Raw genomic sequence first — 24,416 nt, 5'->3', positions numbered from 1 at the left:
CCCCCAAGCCTGGTCTCCCAAGCACTGGATTCAATGATTGCTTCTGCACAGGGAAGGCTTGGTACACACTAGGTGCTCAGGAGATGTCTGGCGAACGAATTACCTACAAATGAAGTGATCCATTATGGCTTCGGTTTGCAGAGCCCCCGAGGATGGCTTCGCCGATGGGCGGCTTTGTGGATCCACAGGACAGAGGAGTATGTGCTGTCGCAGGGGGAGCGCCGTGACCCGGACGACACAGCCAACTCCCCGCTTCCCAGGGGCTGAAATGCTCCCCTATGGAGGCAGGAACCCCAGCCTCGGGGGGACCCTTCCGTGCTGGGTCCTTGGCGGCAGGCTTCAGCCCTGCTGCTCCCGGTCACAGCTCCATCAGTCCTGACACTGCACTGCCCTGCTCAGTTCACCACGTGGCCTCCTGCCTCCTGACCAGGTGTTGACAAACTAGGAGGGGACTGAGCTAATGGGCGGGTCGGACAGGTGCCACAGCCCCGGAGGGCAGCGGTCTCCCTCTGCCAGGGGCCTGAGTGAGACAGGAAGGCCAGTGGCCCCTCCTGCAGTGGATGCAGAAGCAGAAATGGTCCTCCAGGACCGAAACATCCCGGGGATCACAACGCTTCACAGCAACGAACGGAGAAAGGGAAACCGGGTTGAGCTATTCCCTCGTCCGCACAGGAGCCCGACGGCTAGTCTTCTCCCTGAAGGCGGCTGCGCGCAAACACTCCGGCTGGTCTCCGTCTGTCTCCTCTCATCGGGGAGGAGGATGTGCTCATCCGAACGGTGGCCTTGGGAGGAAGGGCCGGCGCGGTGGACCCGGCCGCCCCAGGCTCTGCCCTGGGAAGCTGCTTTCTCAGCTCCTCCTTCCACAGGCTTGCTACCGGAGGCCTTCCAGGCTGGGTCGTGTCCCAGCCGATTCCTGAACTTGGCCTGTGGCTGTGTCCAGTCTCTGACCCACTCCCAGTATCTGCCTCCCACAAGATGCCAAGACAAGGCAGCTCTCCCACCTCCGAGGCATGGGAAGGTTCAAGGTGATGCTTCCTGAGGCCACAGGCAGGCCAGTGGCAGAGCGGAAATCTGCCCCCGGGAAGGCTGGGCCATGCACGGACGCAGCACAATGCCAGGGCTGATGGGGGCTGGAGGATACAGGTCTGCAGCAGAGTTTCAGGCCTGGGCCTGGGCTGGGCCTTCCAGGCTGGGGTGCATCCGAGAGGCGCCCTGCAGATCCTGCTGGGCCACCTGCTACCACTGCAGAGGGAGACAGAAGCCTGGCCACACTCACCCCAGGAAAGTGGCCGGGATGAAACCACTGCGACATGCTACGTTCTCTGTGGACTTCAGCCAGGTCCCCGAGAAGCAGGTGTTGCTGCTGTCCAGACTGTGTATGAAGACGGCACGTCGTGCAAGGCTCTCCCTGAGACCCTCCCGACATCCAGGCTGAGCCGTCTGCTCTGCTGGGGGACCAGGCAGCTGCCTGCCCTGCTCACTCCTGCCCGGCTCAAGGGAGCCGAACCAGACCACCAGACAGGCAGCGGGTGGGAGAGGGCGGGCCCACCCGGGACGGAACCAGGTGCCCAGGGCACAGGGCGGGCCTCCACGTAGGGGCTGCGCCACATAACCAGGGAGGGCTGTTCCGGGGGCTAGAGAGGACAAGCAGGGGAGCTGACAGGGATGAGGAGGGCCGAGGCCAGAGCGCTTGGAGGCCAGGCCCGATGATGTCAGATGGGTCCCTTGGTCAGGGACAATGGGAACTGACCGAGGCTGAGGCGTGCTGAGAAATGACCTAAAGCAGCTGGCATTTAGTATACGAACTTGACTTTCAGCTTAAGAAGTAATCAAAAAGAAACATCAAGGAATGCAGAGAAAAGGAAGCACATTAAAGAAAAAAACCATAAATATTATTACTCTATGAAAGGAAGCAGTTTTCTTTTTCAGTAGGTTCCTCCCCAGTGAAGACTAGCTCCTCTGTTTTTACTCTCTCTTAACCGCAAGCTCACAGCCCACACATTACTTTCTTCTTATTTTTTTTTTTTAAGATTTCATTTATTTGAGAGAGAGAGAGAGTGTGCAAGCAGGGGCAGGGACACAGGGAGAGAGGGAAGCCGTCTCCCCACTGAGCAGGGAGCCTCATGCGGGACTGGATCCCAGAACCCTGAGATCATGACCTGAGCCGAAGGCAGAGGCTTCAGGCACTGAGCCCCCCACATGCCCAATTTCTTTCATTTTAGAGCCGAGTCCAGGACACACGGAAGCCCCCACCAGATTCTTCATCCCGTGCACCCATGAGGAAGCAGGTGACCGTGCGGCGGCCGAGAAGCTCTCCCAACAACTCCCAGACCCTTACAAACACTGCCCTGTGGAGCTGGGCAGGGTTTACGTTGCCGGCATCGGTGCTGTTCTGCTGGCTCTGATTTGGATCTGCGTCTACGGAGCCATCCAGGAGGAAGCTTTTGTTAGCACAGATCGGCAAACCCACCGTATGGCAGGACTCGGAGCCCCATGCATGTTGGCACTAGACCGGACACCCGCAGAGCAGGAAGCTGACAAGAGGACGGGTTGCTGAGGTGCGGGAGCAGCTCACATGCCCCGTCCTCCAAATCAAGCCGCATCTCGAAGGGCAGACTGCTCTGTCCTGCCGGGACATCTGCCAGGCCGCCGGACTCTCCTCTGTTAAATCTGCCCCAGGTCTGTTGGGCCTTTGCTCTTAGCATTTTTCTGTATGCCAGAGGGCAGCCCCCACCCCCCGCAGCCACTCCGTCCTCCTCCTCCGCTGGGCTACTCCGCCCCAGCTCTGCACCCTGGCCTCCCTCCCTGGTTTGGACCGTTTCCTGGACCTGAGCCACCTTTCCTCCTTTGCATCCTGACTCTGCCCTGAAGCAGGGCAAAGGAGACGCCTACATCATTTCAAATGTGTGGACTGACCTTGAAAGCCTAGAACCTGCTTTGTGTTCTGCAGTACAAACTTTCAAACTGTCTTCTCTGTGTAAGGGGCCCAGGATCTGGACAGGAAGAAGGACCCAGAGATTGAACGTCAAAATTCTGCTAACTGTCTAAAAAGACGTGCCGAAGGGTCAGAGTGTGAGGTTTTTCAGGACAGGCCGGAAGATACAAGCTCCTCCGTTACCGCTCAGGACAGTGTGAGAAGCACGGATGTCTTCGAGCCTCCTGAACGGTGAAAGACAGTTGAAGGGGGACCTGCTCCCTCCTGGCGGCAGCTAGCAGGGATGGGGCCTGCCCGGTGCTGGGCCGCCGAGAGGGAGAGACGCAGAGCAAGCAGATGTCACGGGAGCGAACAAGCAGTGAGCCAGGCGCTCTGGGGAACAGAAGCTGCGAGCCAGGTGACAGGGTAGGAGAGAAGAATGCTGGGTCAGGGGATAGGCCAGGATCATCTGCTCCAGGAAGGGGCGTGTGATGAGTCTTAAGACGTGAAAAGACAGAGAAAATCATGGTGTTGCCAAGACTGTCTGATCAGCTGTGCTTTCTTCTGCAAATTGACTCCTTACGGTGTGCGTTGACCTCCACGGAGTGTCTCTCCCTGCTAAGAGGGGCCTGCCCAACGTCCGAGGCAGCTAGAGTTGAAAGATTTAATTTGTCTTACTTATTATACATTCAGTTTAATTCCACATTGTGCTGAAGGATGCGATCCCGTCTGTACACTCGCCAAGTTTCAGAAACACCAGCCAAACCCACTGGTTCTTTGGAGGGAACAGGTGGAGAAAGCAGGAGATGGACCCACTGCTGCTGGCGCTCTGCGGCAAAAATCGTGAATTCAGATTCCCCCCAAAATGAGGACTCGCTTATCCGGAGTCAACAGGATCATTTGTATCCTGGGGATTTCACACACCCACAGCTAGTTTTGCCCATAAAAGCAATGCTAACTACACCAAAAACTAATGAGGGATTCTATGTTGGCTAATTAAATTTAAATTTTAAAAAAAAAGTCGCATTACAAAGGTGGTGATAAATGCTCTGGTCCTAGTCTGTAAAATAGTTATCATGTGGTTACCGATTTGGAATTTCATAATCTGGGAACTTGGATTTTTTCGTCTCACAAAGATAGAAGGAGACAGCTGAACAGAAATTGCTCAATAACGGAGTCATGACATTAATTAGTTGTACAGGGCAGGGTTTTCCACTGGAATCTGTCCCAGGCCATTAAGCACAGTACAAACTGGTGTTTGTGACAGTGTAGACGCGATGCTTTATCTCTGGAAATTATCCAGACTTTCCCCAGATTCTTTTGCAAAGAGCAAGACTGGGTTCTCCTCTCCCATGAGCTTTCCGAGGCTGGTGAGCAGTTTTTCTGGTTATTCAAGGTACTTACAAATGAGATGTGATATGGGAAAACGGAATCAGATTGGTCACAACAGATTTACTGTGCAGTTTTTGGCCTTCAGTCTGCAGAAATGCTAAATTCTGTTCAAGAGATGCAATCTTTCTTCTGGAAGAATCGCTGGAATACTTTCCCATGCAAATCGACTGGATTTGGAAGCAAACGTTGGAGCAAGGGAAACACTGATGTTCATGCTGGATTGGGTCTTTACTGACCTGATACTGCCAACTCCACTTTTCCCCTTTTTTTCATTTAGTATGTATTATTTTTCATTTAAATGCATTAAATTCCATTCATACTGAAAATTTCCTAAACGTACGGAGCAATTGCTACATCCTGGGCATTGTTCTCGGTCCTTCATAAATACTAACTACTCTCATCCTCCTACCCAGCTGGAGTAGGTTTTACCTTTATTGTGTCCACTAGAAGGACGGGAAAATGAAGTGTCCTTCAAGTTAGGAGACATGCCCAGGGTCCAATCCTGGCATTCTCCACCTTATATTTTCCTGACAAAGATTTTAATTTAATTCAATGTTGATCAAATGGTTAATTTAATATTTAAGCTTTCTTTAGAAGTATATGTGTACTTTTAAGTGCATATTGTTGAATTTTACTTCCACAACAGAATCTTCGACTTTGGTTTTTGATATTTTTCCTTTATGCATACCTGACAGTTAGTTTCAAGGGTTAAGATGTTGTTTCATAATAAGCAAATTTTATCTATTTGAAGGATTTTTTTTTATGTTTTCTCTTGTCACTCCTGTGCCTTCTCATTTTCATTTTTCTGTTGTTAGCCTGTCTTTTTTCTATATATTTAAAATCTCATTATTTTTCTCTCTTCATATATTCTTCTTATCTTTGCCACCAGCATTATAAAAGGATTTTAGCTTCATTCTCTGATATTCGAAGTTATGAATAAAGGAGCACATGTGTATAAAGCAGATTCGTTCATCCGTAGGATGGCGTTTCCAGGAAAATTTCATTTTGCTTTTTTCTGCCCCTTCTTCCCTTTTTCTTGAAAATATTATGTGGAATATGAAACCCAGTACTTTTATTAGCCTCATTTAGTTATACATACATAGGCATATATGCTGACTTTTTCCATAATTGTCTTTGTAGTTCTGTAATGTCAAAAGTTATCCAAACTCCATTTACCTATTTTAAACACTCCTCATGTAATACCATATCTCCCGAATAATAAACACATTAGTATCTAGATCTCTCCAAAGCTGGAAGAACAAAACAAACAAAACATACCCACGGTATTCCAGGCAAACGAACCGACAAAATGCAAGTCAGACACATCCTGAGAAAACGCCAAGACGCGGGTTACGCCTAAGAGGACCCAGGCTGAAGAGCAAGACAGGTTACCACGAACATAAAACCAAACTAGCTTGCGGACTTGCTCTCCTCTGCAAAAGCAAATACCAGATCACAACAGTGATACGTTTGAAAGAAAAAAAAAATGCTGTGGTTTGGGCATTTAATTCCAAGTCCCCCTTGTCATGACTCAGGGAACAGAGACACATTGTACTGTTCGTGCCTGCTGTCCCTCCCCAGTGACAGTCAGACTTGCTCCAACCTTCCATCCTCTTCTTGGAGGACACGCTGCTCCACAGTGACCTCCACTCCTGTGGCTGCCGGGGGAAGAGGGGCAGTGCAGCCCAGAGAGATCGGTTCAGCGGGAAAGGTCCTGATGACCTGACTGGACACAGCAGAAAGGACACCAGGTGACCTTAAGTCTGGAAGCTGGGATTGTCATCCAGGAATTCACTGGAGGATTCACTGTGTGGATACATTTGTGGGGGGGAGGATCTGGGGGGAAAGGGAAGGAAGAAAAATGGAAAAGAAGAAATCTGATGATTATAAAAGGGAAACGAGAGAAGCAGTGGGGGTGCTGGGTGCACTCTGGAGGGCCCCGGGCCAGCCCCAGATGGCAGGTGCCAGCCCACAGGTGGACTCAGACTCCCTGCCCGGCCGGACTACACCTGCTTCCCGGACCAGGCAGCGGGGGTGGACGGACGCTCACTGCTATGTGCCAGGGAAAATGCAGAGAGCAGCAGCTAGACGCTGTCCAAGGAATTTGACTGTCACTTAATGTCATTTGAATCCATTAATTTAAAAAATGAGGGCCATGTATTATATGTCTCCTTCATTTCCTTGTTCTAGTAATTCATTCCAAATTCATTAAAAAACGTGTCTCCTCCAGTTGGGGAAGAAGAGGCTGGCTCTTCCCCACGCGCTGTCCGAAAAGCAATGTTCTGGGTATTTTCTTCTCTGATGGTGCCTCCTCCAGACTCACACTGTTCCTGCTTTTCCTTAGATTTACTAGGAAGGGCTTCCCCATTCCTACACAATGACAGCCCCGAGCGACGTTTTCTGTCTCTGCCCTGCTGTTGTCAGGACCCGGTCCGTGAATGTGCTGGGACAGGACGCAGTCCAAGAAAGGGACATGATTAACAAGAAACTCCTTCCAATAAGAGTGTTTTTGAACTTTTTTTTCCATACGGTTAGAGAACATGCTCCCCCCTCTCTTCTTGAGGGGAGCTCTGGGAAGTGGACTTCTGGGGCTCCTCTCCGTCCCCTCTGCCACTGCCACTCGGTGTCCCCAGGAAGGGGTCACTCATTCAGCTGGGGAGTTTGGAAGAAGACGCCGGGCCTGATGACCTCTCTTAGCCCCCTTCCCTCTCGGGAGCTTGTGCCCCTCGTTTGGTGGGTCCCTGTGGTAGTGCCTAGATGGAGGCCTTCAAAACGGGGTGGGGGGGTGGCTGGAAAGCCCGAGGTTTGGGGGAGGAGCACACCGGAAGTCCAGGAACCTTGCGGATGTCATCAAGGGCAGCAAACGTACATGCGGAGAGCGCTTGGGGTGGGCTTTGGGGTTTTGTTGTAGTATTGGAGGCCTCACAGGCTATGCAACTGTTTGGTTTGGCCAAACATTTCCTTCAGGGGAGCAGGTCCCAGAGGGCACGACCAGGCCCACAAGCAGCTCCTCAGCGTCTTTATCAACGATTTCTCTTCCAACCGCTCGCTCTCCCCGCTTGCTTCCCAGATGCTCCCTGAAGCCTGTGGCCTCCGTCAGGTCAAGACAACTGTGGAGAGGCCAGCTGAGAACTTACTGCTCCTCGTGAGTTCATTTTTCTACCTGTTTACAGACGCGGCGTATTTAGTGGTGACTGAGGACAATCAGGGCGACATAAGGAGTGTTTCATTAAGTTCAAACATTCAATGCAAAAAGCCTTCTTAATTTCGAGTTAATGCATTTACCGTATTTTTCTTACCTTAGGGAAATGAAGCCTGGCCACTGGAGGCTGGTTTTCTTTGCGAGTTTTCCTTTGGGAATTTTACGAGGCTGTAAAACCTGGAACTCTGCTCCACATTCACTGCTGTCTGTCTTGGCAGCGTGTTGCGTACTTATAATATCTTGATTATTCTTAAATTGTTCTCATTCGTGCAATCATCTACTTTGCAACTTCTGCAGATCCTATCTCTTAGATAAACTTAGTGTTGTTCATTTGTCCACAAAGCCATCGTCACATGCTGTCCAAGCCACTGTCATTTCTCACCTGTTTTCAGATCAGCTGTCCACCTTGGTTGCCCATCTCTAGCTTGACCATGTAGAATCCCTTCCCTACTCTGATTCTACGACCCCCCAAGGAAACCCTGGCCATCCTGTGCCATGAAGTTCCTGGTCCATTCATGAAGATCAGATGAGCGTCCCACAGGAGGCAGAGGGAAAGGAGCTGGCCGTGCATAAGGTGTGTATGAGCGGAGATCCCTCAAATCTGTTAACAAAACCTAAGGCAGAAATGGGAGAAACACTGGCAGCTGTGGCCACAGAGAATGACAATTTTTATGTTCCAGAGAGATACAGAGACCACAAGAGAGCAGACGGTTGCTTGGCAAAGGCATGTTGGAGAGGCGAGTGGGACCTGACCCAGAAGAGGCCTGTGTGACCCCAGGAACCAGATCACACCCACCATGATGGCTGCTTAAAGAGGACGCACAGGGTCCACTGAGGCAGGCTGCAGGCGGCCATCAGTGCGGACAGCTCCTGCCTGCGATTGAGGGCAGGCAAGCCTCCTGAGTCAGAAGGATGGGGCGGAAGGGGGTTTCTGAAACAAAAGGCTCGGGAGGGAGGGTTGGGAAGAGAGGAAATAGGTTACTTAGTCTGAAATCCTCTTCCCTGAAACATTCTGGCAGCCATTTTGATTTGGGGGCAACTTTCTGTTTTTGCGGGGCTTCAACATAACCTCCTTCAGGAGGCAGAATTAAGTTTCTTGAAACTGTTGTTACTTCCTGTTTGGAAAAGGACTTGCCTTCCGTGAAACAAGAACGTGGACTCCTGCAGTAGAGGAGACAGATTGGAAGGGAAACACACGGAGAGTAATTTACTCACTCATCAAGTACTCACCACTCTTGATTTCCGACTCTTGACTTCAGGTCATGTCATGCTCTCAGGATCATGAGTTCGAGCCCTGCATTGGGCTCACACACTGGGCATGGAGCCGACCTCAGATTCTCTCTCCCTCTGCTCTTTTCTGTCTGTAAAATAAAAAACAAAAGAGAAAAAAATCTGTGTATAATAATGACTATAAACCTATCATAAATAATAATTATAACATTAAATCATTATACTTTATATAATAATCTAAACTAATAGTTGAGCTAAATTTCTAGGTGTTTAATGATAAAGGGAAAGGGGCTTATTAATGCCACGCTTTGCCGGTAGGAATCGAACCTTCTCTGTTGCATTGCTTCCCAGTTTCCCGTTGGCTTCTTGCTAAGAGTCAAGTCTCAAAGTAAGGGAGGAGACCAGCTTCTGGAGCGTAGCCAGTAGCAGACTCAGCCTCTGAATGTGACACTGAGGCCCGGGGGCTTCTGATGGACCCTTGGGCTCACAGACCAAAGCTGTGATAGCCTCTTAGCCTTAGCAAGCGGCTCGGGTCCAGCCCGGACTCCCGTGGGCCTCCAGAGGAAACACAGGGCCTGCATCCCCCCTGTGGCCCACTCTGGAAAAATGGTTATTCCGGCAGCTCCTGTTTCCTAAATTGCACTAAGTCAGACTTCAAGGTCAGCTCTAAATGTCAGATCGTCCACAAGACACAGGCCCTGCCCTCATCTTTCACTTCGGGAATTTAAGTCTTCTGACATCAAACACGGCCTTTTCTTGTTTCTGAATATGCTATTGTCTCACACTGTGGAGATACTCTTTCCACTTGTAAGCCTATAAAGCCTCTTTTAAAAAAGGACTGTGGGGCCAGACCCCGCTGACCCCACCGCAAGTCAAGTCAGAGAGCAGAGATCTCACCCCACCCCCACTTCTGATACCGATTTCGAATCTGGTTGTTACCTGTCAAATGGCTGTGGCTTGGAAGGGCCCACTCCGCAGGTTCAATTGATTTGCTAGAGTGGCTCACAGAACTTAGAGAAACATTTTACTCCCCAGGTCACTGGTTTATTATAATAGAATGTAAGTCAGAAAGAGCCAGGTGGAAGAGAGGCATTGGGCAAGGTCTCGGGGAAGGGCACGGGGCGTCTGTCCAGTCTCCGAAGCTCTCTGTTCCTGCTTCTCTACCTGTTCACCCTGGGAAGCTCTCTGAACCCTGTTCCTTGGAGGTTTTCATGGACCTTCATTATATAGTCAGAATTGATGAAATCACTGGCCATGCGTGATGGAACTAAGCCCCAGATAGAGTCTCCTCTTCCGGGAGAGAAAGGGGGTCAGGAAGGGGACTGAAAGCTCCAGCCTTCTCCAGGCAAGGCCGGCACTCCAGGCCTCCAGCCCCTGCAGCCCATGCAAAGTCACCTTGTTAGGATAACAAAAAGCCCCTTTGGGGGTCTCTTTTCTTAGGAAATTCCAAGGATTTTAGGAGCTCCATGGCAGAAATGGAAAGACCAACTATATGTACTTTATTGGAAATCACAACTCCCACCCCCTCCACCTTGTTTCAAGGCCTTTCTCGTCCCCAGGCCAGCAGGCTCCCTCTGCTCCGCTCCCCGCCTGGCCCCAGGCCGGAGTTTGCTCCATGTCATAGAGGACACATCCCTGGTCTGGGAGGAGCACGGAATTCAGTGAACCACTAAAAGAACTGGAAAACCCTCGTCACTGTAGGGGATACAGTTTCTTCCAATGGAAAGAGGCTCATTGGGTATTACTCAAAAAGAAAAAAAAATCCTAAAACTGAATCTTTTTACACCAGCCATTCTTCTTTCATTCCATCTGTTTAAACACATAAAAAAAAAACCCTGGGTGTCTTCATGTGATCTTAGCTAGACTTGGAAAACCTGATGCCCATGTAAGTTACATTCAACATAATTAGCAATAGTTCGAGATCTGTATTTCTCAAGTACGCGAGGCCCTGGACAGAAGGAACAGCAGCCTCCTGCCTAACCCAAGCCAGACCCCGAGGCCTGCCCAGCCACACCAGCCTCTGGTTCCCCTTGGGGGAGCTCCTTGTCTGGAGCTGCAGGAAGGGGAGGTGACAGGTGTTTTGAAGACCACCCCCGATGCAGCCCTTTTCATAAAACTGTTTTCATTTTAAGGAGTGTTTTCAAATAAATGAATATGAGAGAAAGAGAGAGAGCCTGCGAGCCGGTCGCTGCTCAGCCTGGGGGCTCATCTCTCCAAGCCCCAGATATCTGGCACTTGCAGACTGCCGGCGGTCAGAAGCCCCGACAGGCTCAAAGCTGGCTGGGCAAGGGAAACCAGAGACGCCAGTCACTCTTTCCCCCTCCACTTTCCGCTCCAAATGTGCAAAACCCGCAAATCTGGAATAAAGTGAATGGGAGGGACACTGGAACCACAGAAAGAGGAGCCCAGCCCTCCAGGGCCTGCAGGAGGTATGCGTTCAGGGAGGAAAGGGGCAATCAGTGGAGCACAGTGACCACAGGCCACGCAGGTGGGGAGAACACGCACCGGCACAGGTGTGCACGCCCACACAGGGAAACACACATGCACACGCGCGCACGCACGCCCACACAGGTAAACACGCACACGTGTGCATGCACAGGTGGGTACTGGGGCGCATCCGCACTCACATTCAAACACACACACACATGGCTTCACACACACCATCACAGGACACTGTGCTTACTGCCAGATCAGGGCTTAAGCCCCTGGGGCTCCCTGGGCCCTTGCAGCCCTGACCCCCAGCGGGGCTCACAGGGATCCCCACCCCCAAGGCCTCCTAATGGATTGGCTACACTCGGATTCTCAGCAGCGGGGCACACAGGCTCTTCAGGGCGGGTGGCCCGGGGCCAGGAGCGCCTGGACATCCCAGGACCGACCAGGAGACAGACCTGGCTTCTTCGACCCCCCTGCCCTCCCATCACCTCCGGAGCCCAGAGCTACACCGCTTGTGCATACCCAGAAGACACACCAGGCTCTGGGCGCCGCCGCTGTCCCGCACTTGATCTCCCACTGGAGCGGGAGGGGCAGGCCAGTGGGGCCCAGGCGCCGCCCAGCCCGCTCAGCCGCGGCAGGTGTCTGGCCCTGGGGGTGCGGGCCGGGCAGTCCCTGCGCGGGGCTGCGCGACTGCAGGTTCGCGGGCACCTGCGGGGTGGCTTCTGCCGCTCACATTCCGAGCCTCGGGGCCACCGCCCAGCCGCAGGGATCCTCCCAGCCCTCCCGTCGGTTTCACCCCGCCGCCCGCTTTCCTCGGCCGCTGCCCCCCCCCTCCCCTCCTGCCCTCTTCCTCCGGCTCCCCGCCCCCCGCCCCGCCGACTCCTCCTGCTCCCTCGTCTCCTCCCCTCGTCGCCGATCCTCGCCGCCTCCCCTGCGCTCCCTCCTCGCCCGCCGCTCTCCCGCGCTGCGGGCTGGTGCTCCGCCGCCGCCCCCGCCGCCGCGGCCGCCCCGCCGCCCCCCGCGCCGCCCCGAGCCGCCGTGATAACCCCGCGCGCGCGGCGGAGGCGCCGCGGGAAGCTGCTGCGCGCCGGCCGGCCCGGGTCCTCGGTGCCCACTTGCAGCCGCCGGGCCGGGGCCATCCCGCGGGCCCCGCCACCTGGAGCGCCCGGGGATGGAGCGGCGCGTTCTCCTCGCCGGGACGCCGCGCGGGCGCGGGGCGTGGGGCGCGAGGGGCGGCGCGGCCCTGCGGGTGCCCGGCTGCGCGGCGCTGTGCGCGCTGCTGCTGGCGCAGGTGGCGGTGCAGGTGAGTCCCCGACGGCGGGGGCGGGGTGCCCGCGGCTCCCGGGCGGCGGTCCGGTCTCACCGAGGTGTGGCCGCTGTTTTCCAGCAGGCACCTGCGTGCTCCGTGGGACCCGCGCGGACCTCGCCGGGGAGCCCGAGCGTCTGGCGTCCTCCAGGCTCCGCGGCGCGGCCGGACTGGATGGAAAAAGACGGTAAGTCTGCGGGGAAGAGGGGCTCCAAGTCCTCCGCAGGTAGCGCCGGCTTCCCAGGTGCAGCGGGTGACCCTACCTCCGGGTGACCCTACCTCCGGAACTGGCCCCGGACGCTGCCTCGCTTTCCCGCCTTCCAGCGAGCGCCGGGGAGTCGACCGACTCCCACCAGGCTGGTTGCTGCTCCCTGTGAATCTCCGACGCGCACCCGCGTTATTGCCGCGAGCGGTAGGCGGAAAAGCAAGGAATACACACTCAATAAGAACATTTAAAAAGCAAGGACTAGCTCCAGAGGTTTTACTAATTCATGCATTCTGGACATTAGAAAGCTCATACTCGTCCTCTCCCCACCCCTCCGCCCCCTCCTGATCCTCCTCAGGCTTTTTAAGATTATTTATTTATTTATTTATTTGACACAAAGAGAGAGAGAGAGATCCCAGGTGGGCAGAGAGACAGGTAGAGAGAGAGGAGGAAGCAGGCTCTCCGCCGAGCAGAGAACCCCATGTGGGGCTTGATCCCAGGACCCTGAGATCGTGACCCCAGCCGAAGGCAGAAGCTCAGCCCACTAAGCCACCCAGATGCCCCCTCCTCAGGCTTTTTAAATTGAAGCCTGTCTGTATACCCTGACTACAGAGCAGGAGTCGGGAGCAAGCCGTTTTTGCTCAGTACTGACGGTGTTAGCATGAAAGTGGGTATTCTTGGGGAGTTGGGACATCATTGAAATATAGTGCATGGGGGCGCCTGGGTGGCTCAGTGGGTTAAAGCCTCTGCCTTCCGTCCTGGGATGGAGCCCCGCATCGGGCTCTTTGCTCGGTGGCGAGCCTGCTTCCTCCTCTCTCCCTCTCTGTCTGCGTTTCTGCCTACTTGTGATCTCTATCAAATAAATAAATAAAATCTTAAAAAAAAAAAAAGAAATATAGTGCATGGGATGGGTCATTAGCGTTTGGAGACATGCTGGGCAATGCCCATACCTTCCGCTGTGATTTGTCACACAAGTCTGATCGGTTTGCAATGTGTGATTTTACTCGTGCTGTTGGCAAGTGGCGATTGCCATTTTCACTTGTCCTGGGGATGGTTGTCTCTGCCCTCAGCCGCCTTGGATGAAAGGGAAGGCAGGTGTGGGATGTCAGCTGCTGAGCTCTATCGTTACAATTGTTTCATATTAGCCCTTGGCAACAGTTCCAACAAGTGTTAGTATTTTAGAGGAAGAACAAGATTTGATGATCCTAATGTATTTTCAGAAAGTCTAAAAAAATGCATAACAAACTTTTTAATATAGTTGTCGTATAAAGACAGGAATCTGACACATGCATTAGCTGTTTGAATAAAGTCGTGCTGAAGGAGGGCACGGAGGTCTGTAAGCACTGCGGGAGGCGGGGATTCCGGAACAGAAGACCTTAGGGACCAGCAGAGGGCGCTGGGTGTCAGTGATAGGAAACCCTTAGAGGTCACTTTCTGCTCTGGAATTGCTGGAGAAAGCTAATTATCAGTCTATGTAAAGGTCATCTTCTTGGGCTTGGCCTTGTCTTCTTTCATGTTTCTCTCAAGGTGCATTCCACAATATAATTATCCATATTGGATTTTTCCCTCCACACGCACTTCTGAAAGAAGACATTTTTTTGTAAAAATTCTAGTTTTCTAAAATCATGAAAATTCCTGAAAGTCTCAGGAGATTTCTCAGAGGACTGTGTCGCATTTTATAGAAAATATGTTTTCTTTAAGGTAGAAGCAATATAGACAGAGAACCTTTTCCAGAAGGAGAAGGCAGAGCCTTCCTGCCCAAGTGAGCTTCCCTGCTCCTCGCCAGGACAGACTCCTGTGAGGTGGACTCCAGCCTGGCTGGCGTGGGGCTCGGATCACCTGGCATCTAGGCTGGTGTCACACGCCGAGTGTTGCCAGGACAACCACATACCTCACTTGGTCAGAAACTGGAGGGGAAGGTGTGAGCCATCATCAGAGCAGTCCTAGCTTAGTGGACACACTAAGCCCCCTACCCACCTTCTGTGTGTTGGAGGTCTTTATTTTTTTTAAATTTTTTTAAAGATTTTATTTTTTTTAGTGTTCTAAGATGCATTGTCTATGGACCCCACCCAGTGCGCCATGCAATCCGTGCCCTCCTTAATACCCACCAAAGGCTCACCCAACCCCCCATCCCTGCCCCTCCAAAACGCTCAGTTTGTTTCTCAGAGTCCAGTCTCTCATGGTTTGTCTCCCCCTCCAATTTCCCCCAATTCACTTTTCCTTTCCTTCTCCTAATGTCCTCCATGGTACTCCTATGTTCCACTAGTAAGTGAAACCATATGATGATTGACTCTCTCTGCTTGACTTATTTCACTCAGCATAATCTCCTCCAGTCCTGTCCATGTTGATACAAAAATTGGGTATTCGTCCTTTCTGATGGAGGCAATTGGAGGTCTTTAATGATAAATGGCCAAGTGGAGAAAGTGGGTTTCACTAAAGGGCTTTCATTGATCTTACCGGGAGAAAAGAGTCAGCTCAGTAGGTTCCTTGTCTCCCTGTAGAACAGTAGAGCCCAGGTGCACTTTATGTGACTGCTGGATATCTAGGCATCTTTTATACAAATGGATTTTGGAATCACTCTTTTTGGCCAGAAGGTTATTTCATGCATAATTCGGGCTGTGATTGCCAGTTTTCCTGTGTCTGAAGCAGTTCAGCAGCGGGAAAGAGAATGCCCTCTGTTCCTTTTTTTTCTTTTTTCTTTTCTGCCCTCTATGCTTGATGCCACAACAGATAACTAAACTATTTTCAGACATTAAGTACGCCCGTTTCATTTTGGCTGATTCAGAATTGTTTTTCCTTAGTAGGAGATTTTAATGCTTTTCTTTCAGATTTGCCTTTAAAAATAAATATAGTGGCTCTTGTTGAGAGCCAAGAGATATCACATATTTGTTAGCATTTGATTCTAGACTAAGTTACGCTTCCAAGGCAAGGTTTAGAAGTTCTCTAGAAAGGGGTTTCGTCGTACATAATAGAACTTTTGTTTCTGTGTGTGCATTGGAAAATTGTATTGATTTGCTCTCAGACATTCGGGGAATGTGAGACAGGGTTGTGTCTTTCAGATGCACCTGTGGGGTGCTTGTCAATCTTTAACGACAGGCTCTTTGGAGCCCGGATGGAGGACTTTTCTGGTTCCCATGGGGTAAACACTCACAAGGTGGCTGCTTCCAAGCTATGGATGTGATGTCACTGAGTGCTGGGGCAGGAGGCAAGGTGCAGATCTGCTCTCTGCAGCTGCTGTGAACCTGCCCTGCGTGCTCAGGCGATCTATACCTCATGCATTCACTGTGAAACCAGGGTATTTTTGGACTTGAGGTTGTGGTCCGAAAACCTCTTGAAATCGAGGAGTTTGGACCACCAGCTGGAGCAGCCATATGTAAAGTTTTCCTCCTTAACCAAGGGTGTAAAGGACATAGGTCTTACCTAAAGGATTCTCAAACAGGAGTGCCTGGGAGGCTCAGTCCCTTAAGCGTCCAACTCTTGACTTCAGCTCAGCTCACGATCTCAGGGTTCTGGGGATTGAGCCCTGCACCTGAGGCCATGCTGGGCGGGGAGCTGGCTTGACACTGACCCTCCGTCCTCCTCCCTCCCTCCCTCTGCCCCTCCCCCAGCTCTTTCTTTGGAGCATGCTCCCTCTAGTTCTCTCTCTTCAAAATAGGTAAATAAAACCTTTAAGAAAAAGGTTAAAAAAATAAAGGATTCTCAATGATTAGGACTCACACTATTTTTTTTTTCTTGAAATCATGAGCAAATTTTTGTGGGGATTATAATATGATATTATAAGCTCAAAATTAATGTTTTCAGTCTATTACAGTTAGGTATTGATTTATTTCCAGATAGCAACAGGACTATGACGAAATGTGATGCTTATTTTGTTCATCCATTGAGTTCTTCAGTGGTGAGCTTTTTCACATTCACTTACACATACCCAAGAATACACATTTGGTAGAAAGGACTGTTGTGGGACTAAATCCAGACCCCCTCACCTCGGCGGTATGACCATTTTGTCCCTGGAGTCTGTCCCGTGCACTGAAGACTGTAGCAGCCTCTCTGGATGGGGTCCGTAGATCCCAGGAACACCACTGTCCCCCTCCCACTCCGTGGCAGAGGGAGATGTCTCCAAACATCTGTCTCCTGGGGTGTGGGAGGGGAAACACTCTGGTTGAGAATCAGTAGACTAAATTGAAAAAACGGGTCTTCTTCCATCACAGGTTCACTTCCTCATTCTTCGGAACCGATTGTCATTGGTCACGAAGTGTGGCTTCGCTGTTTGTGGAGCCGGTGGCCCGGGGCCAGCCTCTACCAGTCCTCCAGAGCTGATTGTTACTTACCTTTAAGTTTGGCAGAGCTGGTCACTGAAAAATGAGATGTATAAAGTTACAGGGAAATAAGTCCTTTTAAAAACAAAATTAAAACATGCAAACCTCATCCCTCACATTTTTTGGCTCTTATCTGTGCAGTTAAGTTTCTTTGCATACATTCTGTCTGTGTGAGGGAGACGCTGCGTGTGTCCAGGTGTGCTACTGGGCAGCTCTTCCACACTCCGTGTTGAGTGGCATCACGTTGGTTCCGGAGATCAGCCACAGTGGGGAATAGGCAAATGCGGTAACGCAGGCCGTTCATTTTTTTCCCCTGAGCTAACAGGTCGCCTAGCGTTTATCAATAGGACCCTGTATATGTTCATGTAAAAGAGCCTTATCAGTCACTATTTTGAGAGTAGATACTCTATGTCCCCTCCAGATAAAGGAAGCATGTTATATGTTCTCCAAAACAAGGTCCTAAGAATATGGCTTATATCATCTGGAAACAATTTGGTTTTTTTAAGTGGTAATCATCTTTTTATGTTTTAATTTGCTGATTAGCCAGTGTTTGGAAGACTCCACAGCCCCTGTTGGAATGGACACGGACTTGGAGTGAGGGGGAGAGGGTTCCGCTTAAAGCCCTGGGCGGCATGGTGACTGGGCAGCAAGGCCACGTGCACCAGCCTCCCGCCTCGGTCCAGGAAGCTGGGGATGCAGAAGGCAGTGGGGGATCCCAAGGTGGAAAGGCAGGCATGCGTCCCCTGTCTCTCAGCGTGGCCCGGGACAGGCTGCAATCCCAGGCTTACCCCAGATGAGCAAATCCCTGACTTGCTTCCCCCTTTCTCCCACTGCTGCGCACAGTTTAAGCAGGTTTGTTTCATTTTCCTGGTTTCCCAAGTAAAACAGGAAAGAGGCCCAATGCATTTTGTCCTCTGGGACACAAATGCCCTGCTTCGCTGTAGATTTTGATGGTTGGCTGTCACGTGGTCTGTCCCAATGTGCTGTCCGTGGTACCTGCTGATCCCTGCACGGCAGGACCAGGCCCCTGGGGTCGGAAATCGAAGCTCTTGCCCAGAGGACACAGCCTCCCTGGAATTGCCGAGGCCGGAGCTGAGCCTTTGGTTATCCTGCCACGGGATTGGTTTTGCCTCTGGGCCTGGACACGCACCCGCCATCGGCTTCGGCATGGGGGAGCTCCCGACAGGACCTTACCACCAGAGGCCTGCTCTGCCTCTCCCAACCCACCACGGTCATTTCTGACTGGCGCTGGCTGCCTGCTCTGTTCCAACGTGAACTTTCCCTGTCCCTGACGGCACAAGGACCTATGGACAGACACTGCACTGAAACAGATTGGTTGTAGAGAAAACCTCATTTCTCCTGAAAAAAATAATTACCCAAATACTGCTTATTTCTGACCAAATGTCATCTCTGTGTTTTACCTTATGACTCCCAGAAGAATGAACAAGTCGCCCTGAGGCAGGACAGGGCCCCTGTTATGAGCCTATCACAGGCTCCTGACGGCACATTTTGTAATGAAGGGAGCTATAAAGCGTCCTTCTGTGCTTTCCACAGAGAGGGAGACAACTTGGATGTAGGCCAAAGCCACACTGGGACATCATCAGCTCCTGATGCCCTGCAAGCCTGTGGGTGCCCTGCAATCAGACAGCCCCTTATTGACATCAGAAAAAAAAATATGTATTTGAATGTGTTTTTGGCTAGCATACTATGAATCGGAGTGGGCAGGAGACCATGGTGCACATTGAGGAAGACCTTGAGTGGTGAACTCCAATGACGTGCCAGAAACTCGGGCCAGGAAGAGGTTGGGCGGTGGTTTCAGTGGGAGCAGACTGTGAAGGAAACATTAGCATCTGGAATATGTCTGCATACGGTTTGTAGGATTCTTTGATTTGAACAGTTAACTATTAAAATATTAAACATCAAGGAATGTCCATCATAATTGTCTTTTTTTTTTTGAAGATTTTATTTATTTATTTGACAGAGAGAGATCACAAGTAGGCAGAGAGGCAGGCAGAGAGAGAGGAAGCAGGCTCCCGCCAAGCAGAGAGCCCGATGCGGGACTCGATCCCAGGACCCTGAGATCATGACCCGAGCTGAAGGCAGCGGCTTAACCCACTGAGCCACCCAGGCGCCCCATAGTTGTCTTTTTAACTGCTTTCGGAGAAATGGTTGGTATTTTGAAGCTAAAATTTCTTGTCAGCACAATGAAGATTTTTGTAAAAAAACAAAAGAATGACTAAAAGAATATCTAGAGCCATGAATGATTGCATGTTATCATGATACAAAGTAAAATTTATGAGATATAATCCTAGAGGTCTGCTTTCAGTTTTCTTTGGCCTATGATCCAGTTTTCTTTTGGAGTGCCTAGATATTGCCGGATTGGAAATAACACATTCGGGGGGCAGTGGAGACTTCCCTAAAGGCCACTTGGAAGATTTTCACTCCTGACTCTGGTTGTTTGCATCTTACAGTGTGGATCTGAGGTCAGCTTGATGCTTAAATTTCCTACCATCTTTTCTTACCAGGCGGAAGTGTCATTACATCCCGTGACTCCCTGAGTCTTTCCAGAACCCCACACGTACTCTGCCTTACTCTCTTTGTCTTTCAGAATATGACCTGGTGTCTCCCTATGAGGTTGACCACAATGGAGACTATGTGTCCCATGAAATCACGCGCTCTCGGAGGAGGAGGAGGGGGCTGGCCCCGCTCATGGTGGAGTCTCTCCACCTCCGGCTGAAGGGCTTCAGGCACGACTTCCACGTGGAGCTGAAAGCTTCCAGCAACCTCATGGCTCCCGGATTTATGGTGCAGACCCTGGGGAAGGGAGGCACTAAGTCCGTGCACACCTTCCCGCCTGAGGATTTCTGTTTCTACCAAGGCTCCTTACGATCCCACAAAAACTCCTCGGTGGCTCTCTCAACGTGCAGAGGTTTGGTGAGTGCAGCTTGGGTGCCCGTGGTGTGTGAAAGGGGAGGGGGTGCAGTTTTCCTTCAGGGATTGTAGCTGGTTCTGTTACCATGGCAGGACAGATCTCTTCGGTCTGTAAAAGCAGGAGGAAATCGCCAAGTCATGCTGTCTGCAATAGGTCAGTCTGCCTCTGTTGGCGCATTTGGCGGCAGTGCCCGCGCCCAGACTTACGTTGTTGTTTTTACAAGAACCTGGGAAGAGCCCCAGCTTGAAGATTGCTCTTCGAACGCACGGCCAGGTCTGATGTCACAAACTCCCCAGGGGACGGTTCCCCCATAGCTTACTGGCCCATTGCTAGTGCTGCAGGGATGTCTTCATTCCAGATAGAACAACAGTGCAAAACTGACTGGCCAGCTGGATTGTTTGATCAGGTGCTTGGAAGCACTTTGGAAGGGTGTGTTGAGGATCACATACTTAGAGATCATGGTGTTTGCCCAAATGCGGTGATGAATCCAGAGCCAGGCAGTCCAAATCTCGTGGGACCAATGATTCCTTGGTACTTCCCCATTTTCTTAGTATCTAATGTAGACACTGAACATCACTTGAATGCTTCCAGTGATCCCATTTGTTGGGGCCCTATAGTGAGGAGCATCTGGCCCCATTGAGAAGGTGCCTGCCTTCCTCAGGCTACCCCAAGCCAAAATCTTAATGCCTTGTCTTTTAGTTTTCTTAAAATATTTTCCATATTTTTAGGGAAGAAAACCTTAGTGGATACTTAGAGTCTTGAGTACATAAATCGGTCATACACGGATGAATGAGACATGATTTGGTTAGCTGAGCAAATGTGTGTGGCCAAAATCCTTTAAGGTCTTGACCATAGTAAAGTTCTGGAAAATAAATTTTTGAACATTTATTACATTTCTAGAAGATGCCTTCAGTCTATCTTAAGTGTCTTTCTCTCTTTGGAAAGAGGGAATTCAGACTGTGCATCTCAGAAGGATTTTGTGCACAGGTGTGTGGACTTTGGATGCTGCAGGGGCATTCCTAACCAGACCCTTCAAATACTATGTATGTGCAAATGCTAAATCTTGTTACAATTTTTCAAAAAAATATTAACACCGGCTTTTCAAGGGAATTGGAAGTGGGTTGATTCCACGTCTACTCTAATTTGTAAAGGGTTTTTGATTGGAGAATGGTTACAACAGGGTTTTGCCAATGACACGGTGGCGGTTATTTAGCATAAATTTTAGGACTGAAGACAATGTGGCTGATTTCTTCCATGTTCTCCCAAGAAAAACAGATCTTCCTTAATGAAAGGGCTAGAACTCTTCATATAAGCACTAAAGGAAGGGGATCTCTTCCTCGGCTTCCTTTCATGAAGGCTCGCACTGGAAATGGAAGCCGTCTGTGCTGTAGGGAGGTGTGCCATGCCTGCAGAGCTCGTAGACTTGGATCTGTTTGTGAGATTGGGCGAGGTGCTTCCCGTGAACCCAGCAGGGATCCAGGCTTACTGAAGCCGGGGTCTCTGTGAGCCAAGGCCTCCCTCCCCATCGCTGAGCCCTGCCCTGGACTCTGTCCCAGGAGCAGCCGCTCGAGATTTCTGGTTCTCTTTGATCTCCAGGGGAGTTAATGGTGCAAGTCATACGTGACAACTACACGTGAGATAAAGAAGTGAAAAAGAACAGAAAAAAAAAAAAAAACTTCTCGGATAATGAACCCTGGAATTTAATATTCTGGTCACTGGACTAGAAATCTGTATGCTTTCCTCATTCATGTGCCAAAGGCAGTTAATCCACTTTCACTGATGCTTTGTCTGTGGATGATCACAACAGAAATGACTGCAGCCACACTGATGACTGTGGGGTTCAGGGGCATTTGCTATGTGATAGGACAAATCAGAGGCATTTTAAAGGAGAAAAAGGGAGGATGAGAAGTCCCCTTTCTTTAGCCCGATAATAAAAAATACCGAATGGGATCATCTCTCGAGTAGCTCTCAGGTCCTTTGTTTCTGTCTTGATTGATGGCTCCCCAGTTGCTCATCTATCAAATCTCTTAAGGTATGAAGAGAAATGACATGTTTTTACATTAGAGGATGGCTCCGTTTTTGTTCTTACTGTTCTTGGGGTTTTTTGGTGTTTTCGTGGTTTTTTTTTCTTTTGGGTTTTGTTTATTTATTTTTTTGGTTCTAATTAAGTCCCAGGTTCATCTCAATTAAGCTTTTTTCTCCTCCTCCTCCTCCTCCTCCTTCCCCTCCCCCTCCCCTTCCTTCCTCCCCCTCCTCCTCCTCTTCTTCCTCCTCCTTCTCTCCCTCTCAGAGTTTCTGGTTGACCCAGCTATTTGCTGGAAGCCAGGTGCCCGTAGAATTCTCTTTGGTTTGACCTGTTGTCTCTCACATACCTTTGTAGATCCTAGCAGAGAAAGCATTTGGAATACAAGATCCTTAGGAAGGGAGAAAAATAAAAATATATATCCTAGTCTGCTGGTTTTATCTGCAGTACGGAAGTCGTAAGCTAAACTGTATCGCTTGACTAAGGGTTTCACACCTTCAGGTAGAGAACAGGGTTGACTGTTGTGAGACAATGTGATTTCTGATGGGCAGGTAGGTACTAATTTTTACAAACATTTTTTGATGGACAGTTTTCTCCCGTGGTTCTCAGCTTTTGGATTGGGAAGCACTTTGCTGTAGTTCTTTAAAAACAAATATGAGGAACACCATCAAAGTTAAGAGCTGATGGCTTTATTTATAGTAAACAAATATTCTTGAAAACTAAAATGAGTGCTTCCCTAAGGGTCTTGCGAATAATGAATGTGCTTCAGACCTGTGTTGTCTGATGAGAGAGGCAGGGAATGGGCAGTGCCACTACAGGGATGAAATAGGACACACCTGGATACCATGAGGGGCAGAGAGAGCTGGCGCCCTGCCTTGCTGGGAGGGGGCAGCATCTCTGTAAGGTTCTGGCATAGTTTTGTCCAGCTGAACCCTCACGGTAGAATCAAGGTATAACACCTGGCGGAGGAGGCATAGACTGTCCCAGGAAAGCCTGTTAACATCTGTCAAGGTCATGGACTTCTCCACTGTACCATCCGTAAACCCTAGAAAGGCCTGTAACGTCATCCTGATAATTGCCACCAAGTACCTTGGCTCAAACTATTTCGTATTTCACTAAATAAGATTATTAAAAAAAAAAAAAAGGCAGTGAGTGTAATTCTTAAGTCTTTACCTAATTGATGTCACAGGTCTGTTGTGATCACCAGGCACAGGCACGTGAAGTGTGACACACGGCATGTGCCTTTCCAGAATGACTGCGTTAGTGACAGTGCAGGAAGCAGCGATGCCCAGGACAGTAGCAGAAGGTGCGACCTTAATTCACTGAGGACTTTGTGCCACGTGTTTGGCAAACAGCCTCGCATTTGTTATGTTACTTAGCCTAATGACATGCCAACAAATAGGTTCTATTTTTTTAAAAGACAGCATTTTTGATATGTGATTCATACATCATAGAGAATCCCCCCCGCCCTTTGGCAATGTGTAGTTCAGTGGTTTGTAGTCTATTTGTACAGAATTCTAGAAGCCTCACCACACCTAATCCGAGACTCTGCATCACCCCAGAAAGAAACCCCTGACAGTCCCCATCCCCCCAACCCCCATCACTCCTAGACCCTAGTCATCTCACTTTCTGTCTCTATAGATTTGCCCAATATGGTAATTTCTCATAAAGGGAAGCGTACAACATGTGGTTGTGACTGGCTTCTTTCAGTCACAGTATAACGTGTTCATGTTTCATCCACATTGTAACACATATCAAAACTTTATTATTTTGGGGCACCTGGGTGGCTCAGTCGGTTAAGCCTCTGCCTTCTGCTTGAGTCATGGTCCCAGGGTCCTGGGATCGAGCCCCGCATCGGGCTCTCTGCTCAGCAGGGAGCCTGCTTCCTCCTCTTTCTCTGCCTGCCTCTCTGCCTACTTGTGATCTCTGTCTGTCAAATAAATAAATCTTTTAAAAAATTCATTATTTTTAATGTTTAATAACAACCTGCTATACATATATAACACATTTTTTTAAATTTATCTTTGCGGCAGTTGACAGATACTATTGTTTGTGCTCTTTCTGTTTGTTGCGACCCGTGCTGCTGCTTGCGCACAGGTTCTCTTGGAGACACGCATTTCCTTGCTCCCGTGTTTATACCCAGGAGTGTCATTGCTGGGTCCTCTGGAAATCCTGTGTTTAACAATCAGAGGAATTTCTAGACCGTTCCACATTAGCTTTCCATTCTGTATCCGCCCAGCAATGTATGCGGACTCCGACTTCTCGTCCTGGCCAGCTCTTGTCCCCTCTTTTTCCCCCAGCCGTCCCGGTGAGCGAAGCCGCGGCTCCCGGTGGCTTTGCGCCATCGGCTGCAGATCCCTGGGTGCCAGCGGGGCGGTGCTCCCTCCCGGGATGGTTTCCTTGCTGGGGTCTCCTTGCGGCACTTTGACGATGCGCTCCGACTGCGTCTTCACTCTGCTGTTC

The 24,416-nt window shown here is 50.3% G+C and overlaps 1 protein-coding gene and 1 long non-coding RNA gene across 7 annotated transcripts in view; one reads left to right on the top strand and one right to left on the bottom strand.

Moving 5' to 3' along the window:
* Positions 1 to 4,832: 4,832 nt before the first annotated feature.
* On the bottom strand, positions 4,833 to 13,006 carry LOC309861025. Of its 2 annotated transcripts, none has more exons than XR_014309733.1 (3): positions 12,757 to 13,006; positions 8,739 to 8,869; positions 4,833 to 6,032 (listed from the first exon to the last, which is right to left on the bottom strand). It is a non-coding gene; the product is annotated as an uncharacterized lncRNA (long non-coding RNA). The 2 variants fall into 2 exon arrangements; XR_014309734.1 differs by lacking the exon at positions 4,833 to 6,032 and adding an exon at positions 7,986 to 8,122.
* ADAMTS16 (ADAM metallopeptidase with thrombospondin type 1 motif 16) overlaps positions 12,126 to 24,416 on the top strand; it is a 143,934-nt gene continuing 131,643 nt past the window's right edge. For 2 of the 5 annotated variants that reach the window (XM_082723450.1, XM_082723449.1), the window contains exons 1-3: positions 12,128 to 12,474; positions 12,559 to 12,664; positions 19,607 to 19,932. In XM_082723450.1, coding sequence (XP_082579576.1) covers positions 12,343 to 12,474; positions 12,559 to 12,664; positions 19,607 to 19,932 — 564 coding nt within the window. In that variant the 5' untranslated portion in view covers positions 12,128 to 12,342. Of the gene's footprint in view, positions 12,475 to 12,558; positions 12,665 to 19,606; positions 19,933 to 24,416 lie in introns of all 5 variants that reach the window. The other 3 variants (XM_082723451.1, XM_082723448.1, XM_082723447.1) reach the window with 3 other exon arrangements.

The sequence above is a fragment of the Mustela nivalis genome, assembly GCF_964662115.1.
Source record: "Mustela nivalis genome assembly, chromosome: 3".
In the NCBI taxonomy this organism is placed as follows: Eukaryota; Metazoa; Chordata; class Mammalia; order Carnivora; family Mustelidae; genus Mustela; species Mustela nivalis.
The sequence above is the reverse complement of the archived record's forward strand: the minus strand, read 5'-3'. Positions and strand labels throughout refer to the sequence as shown.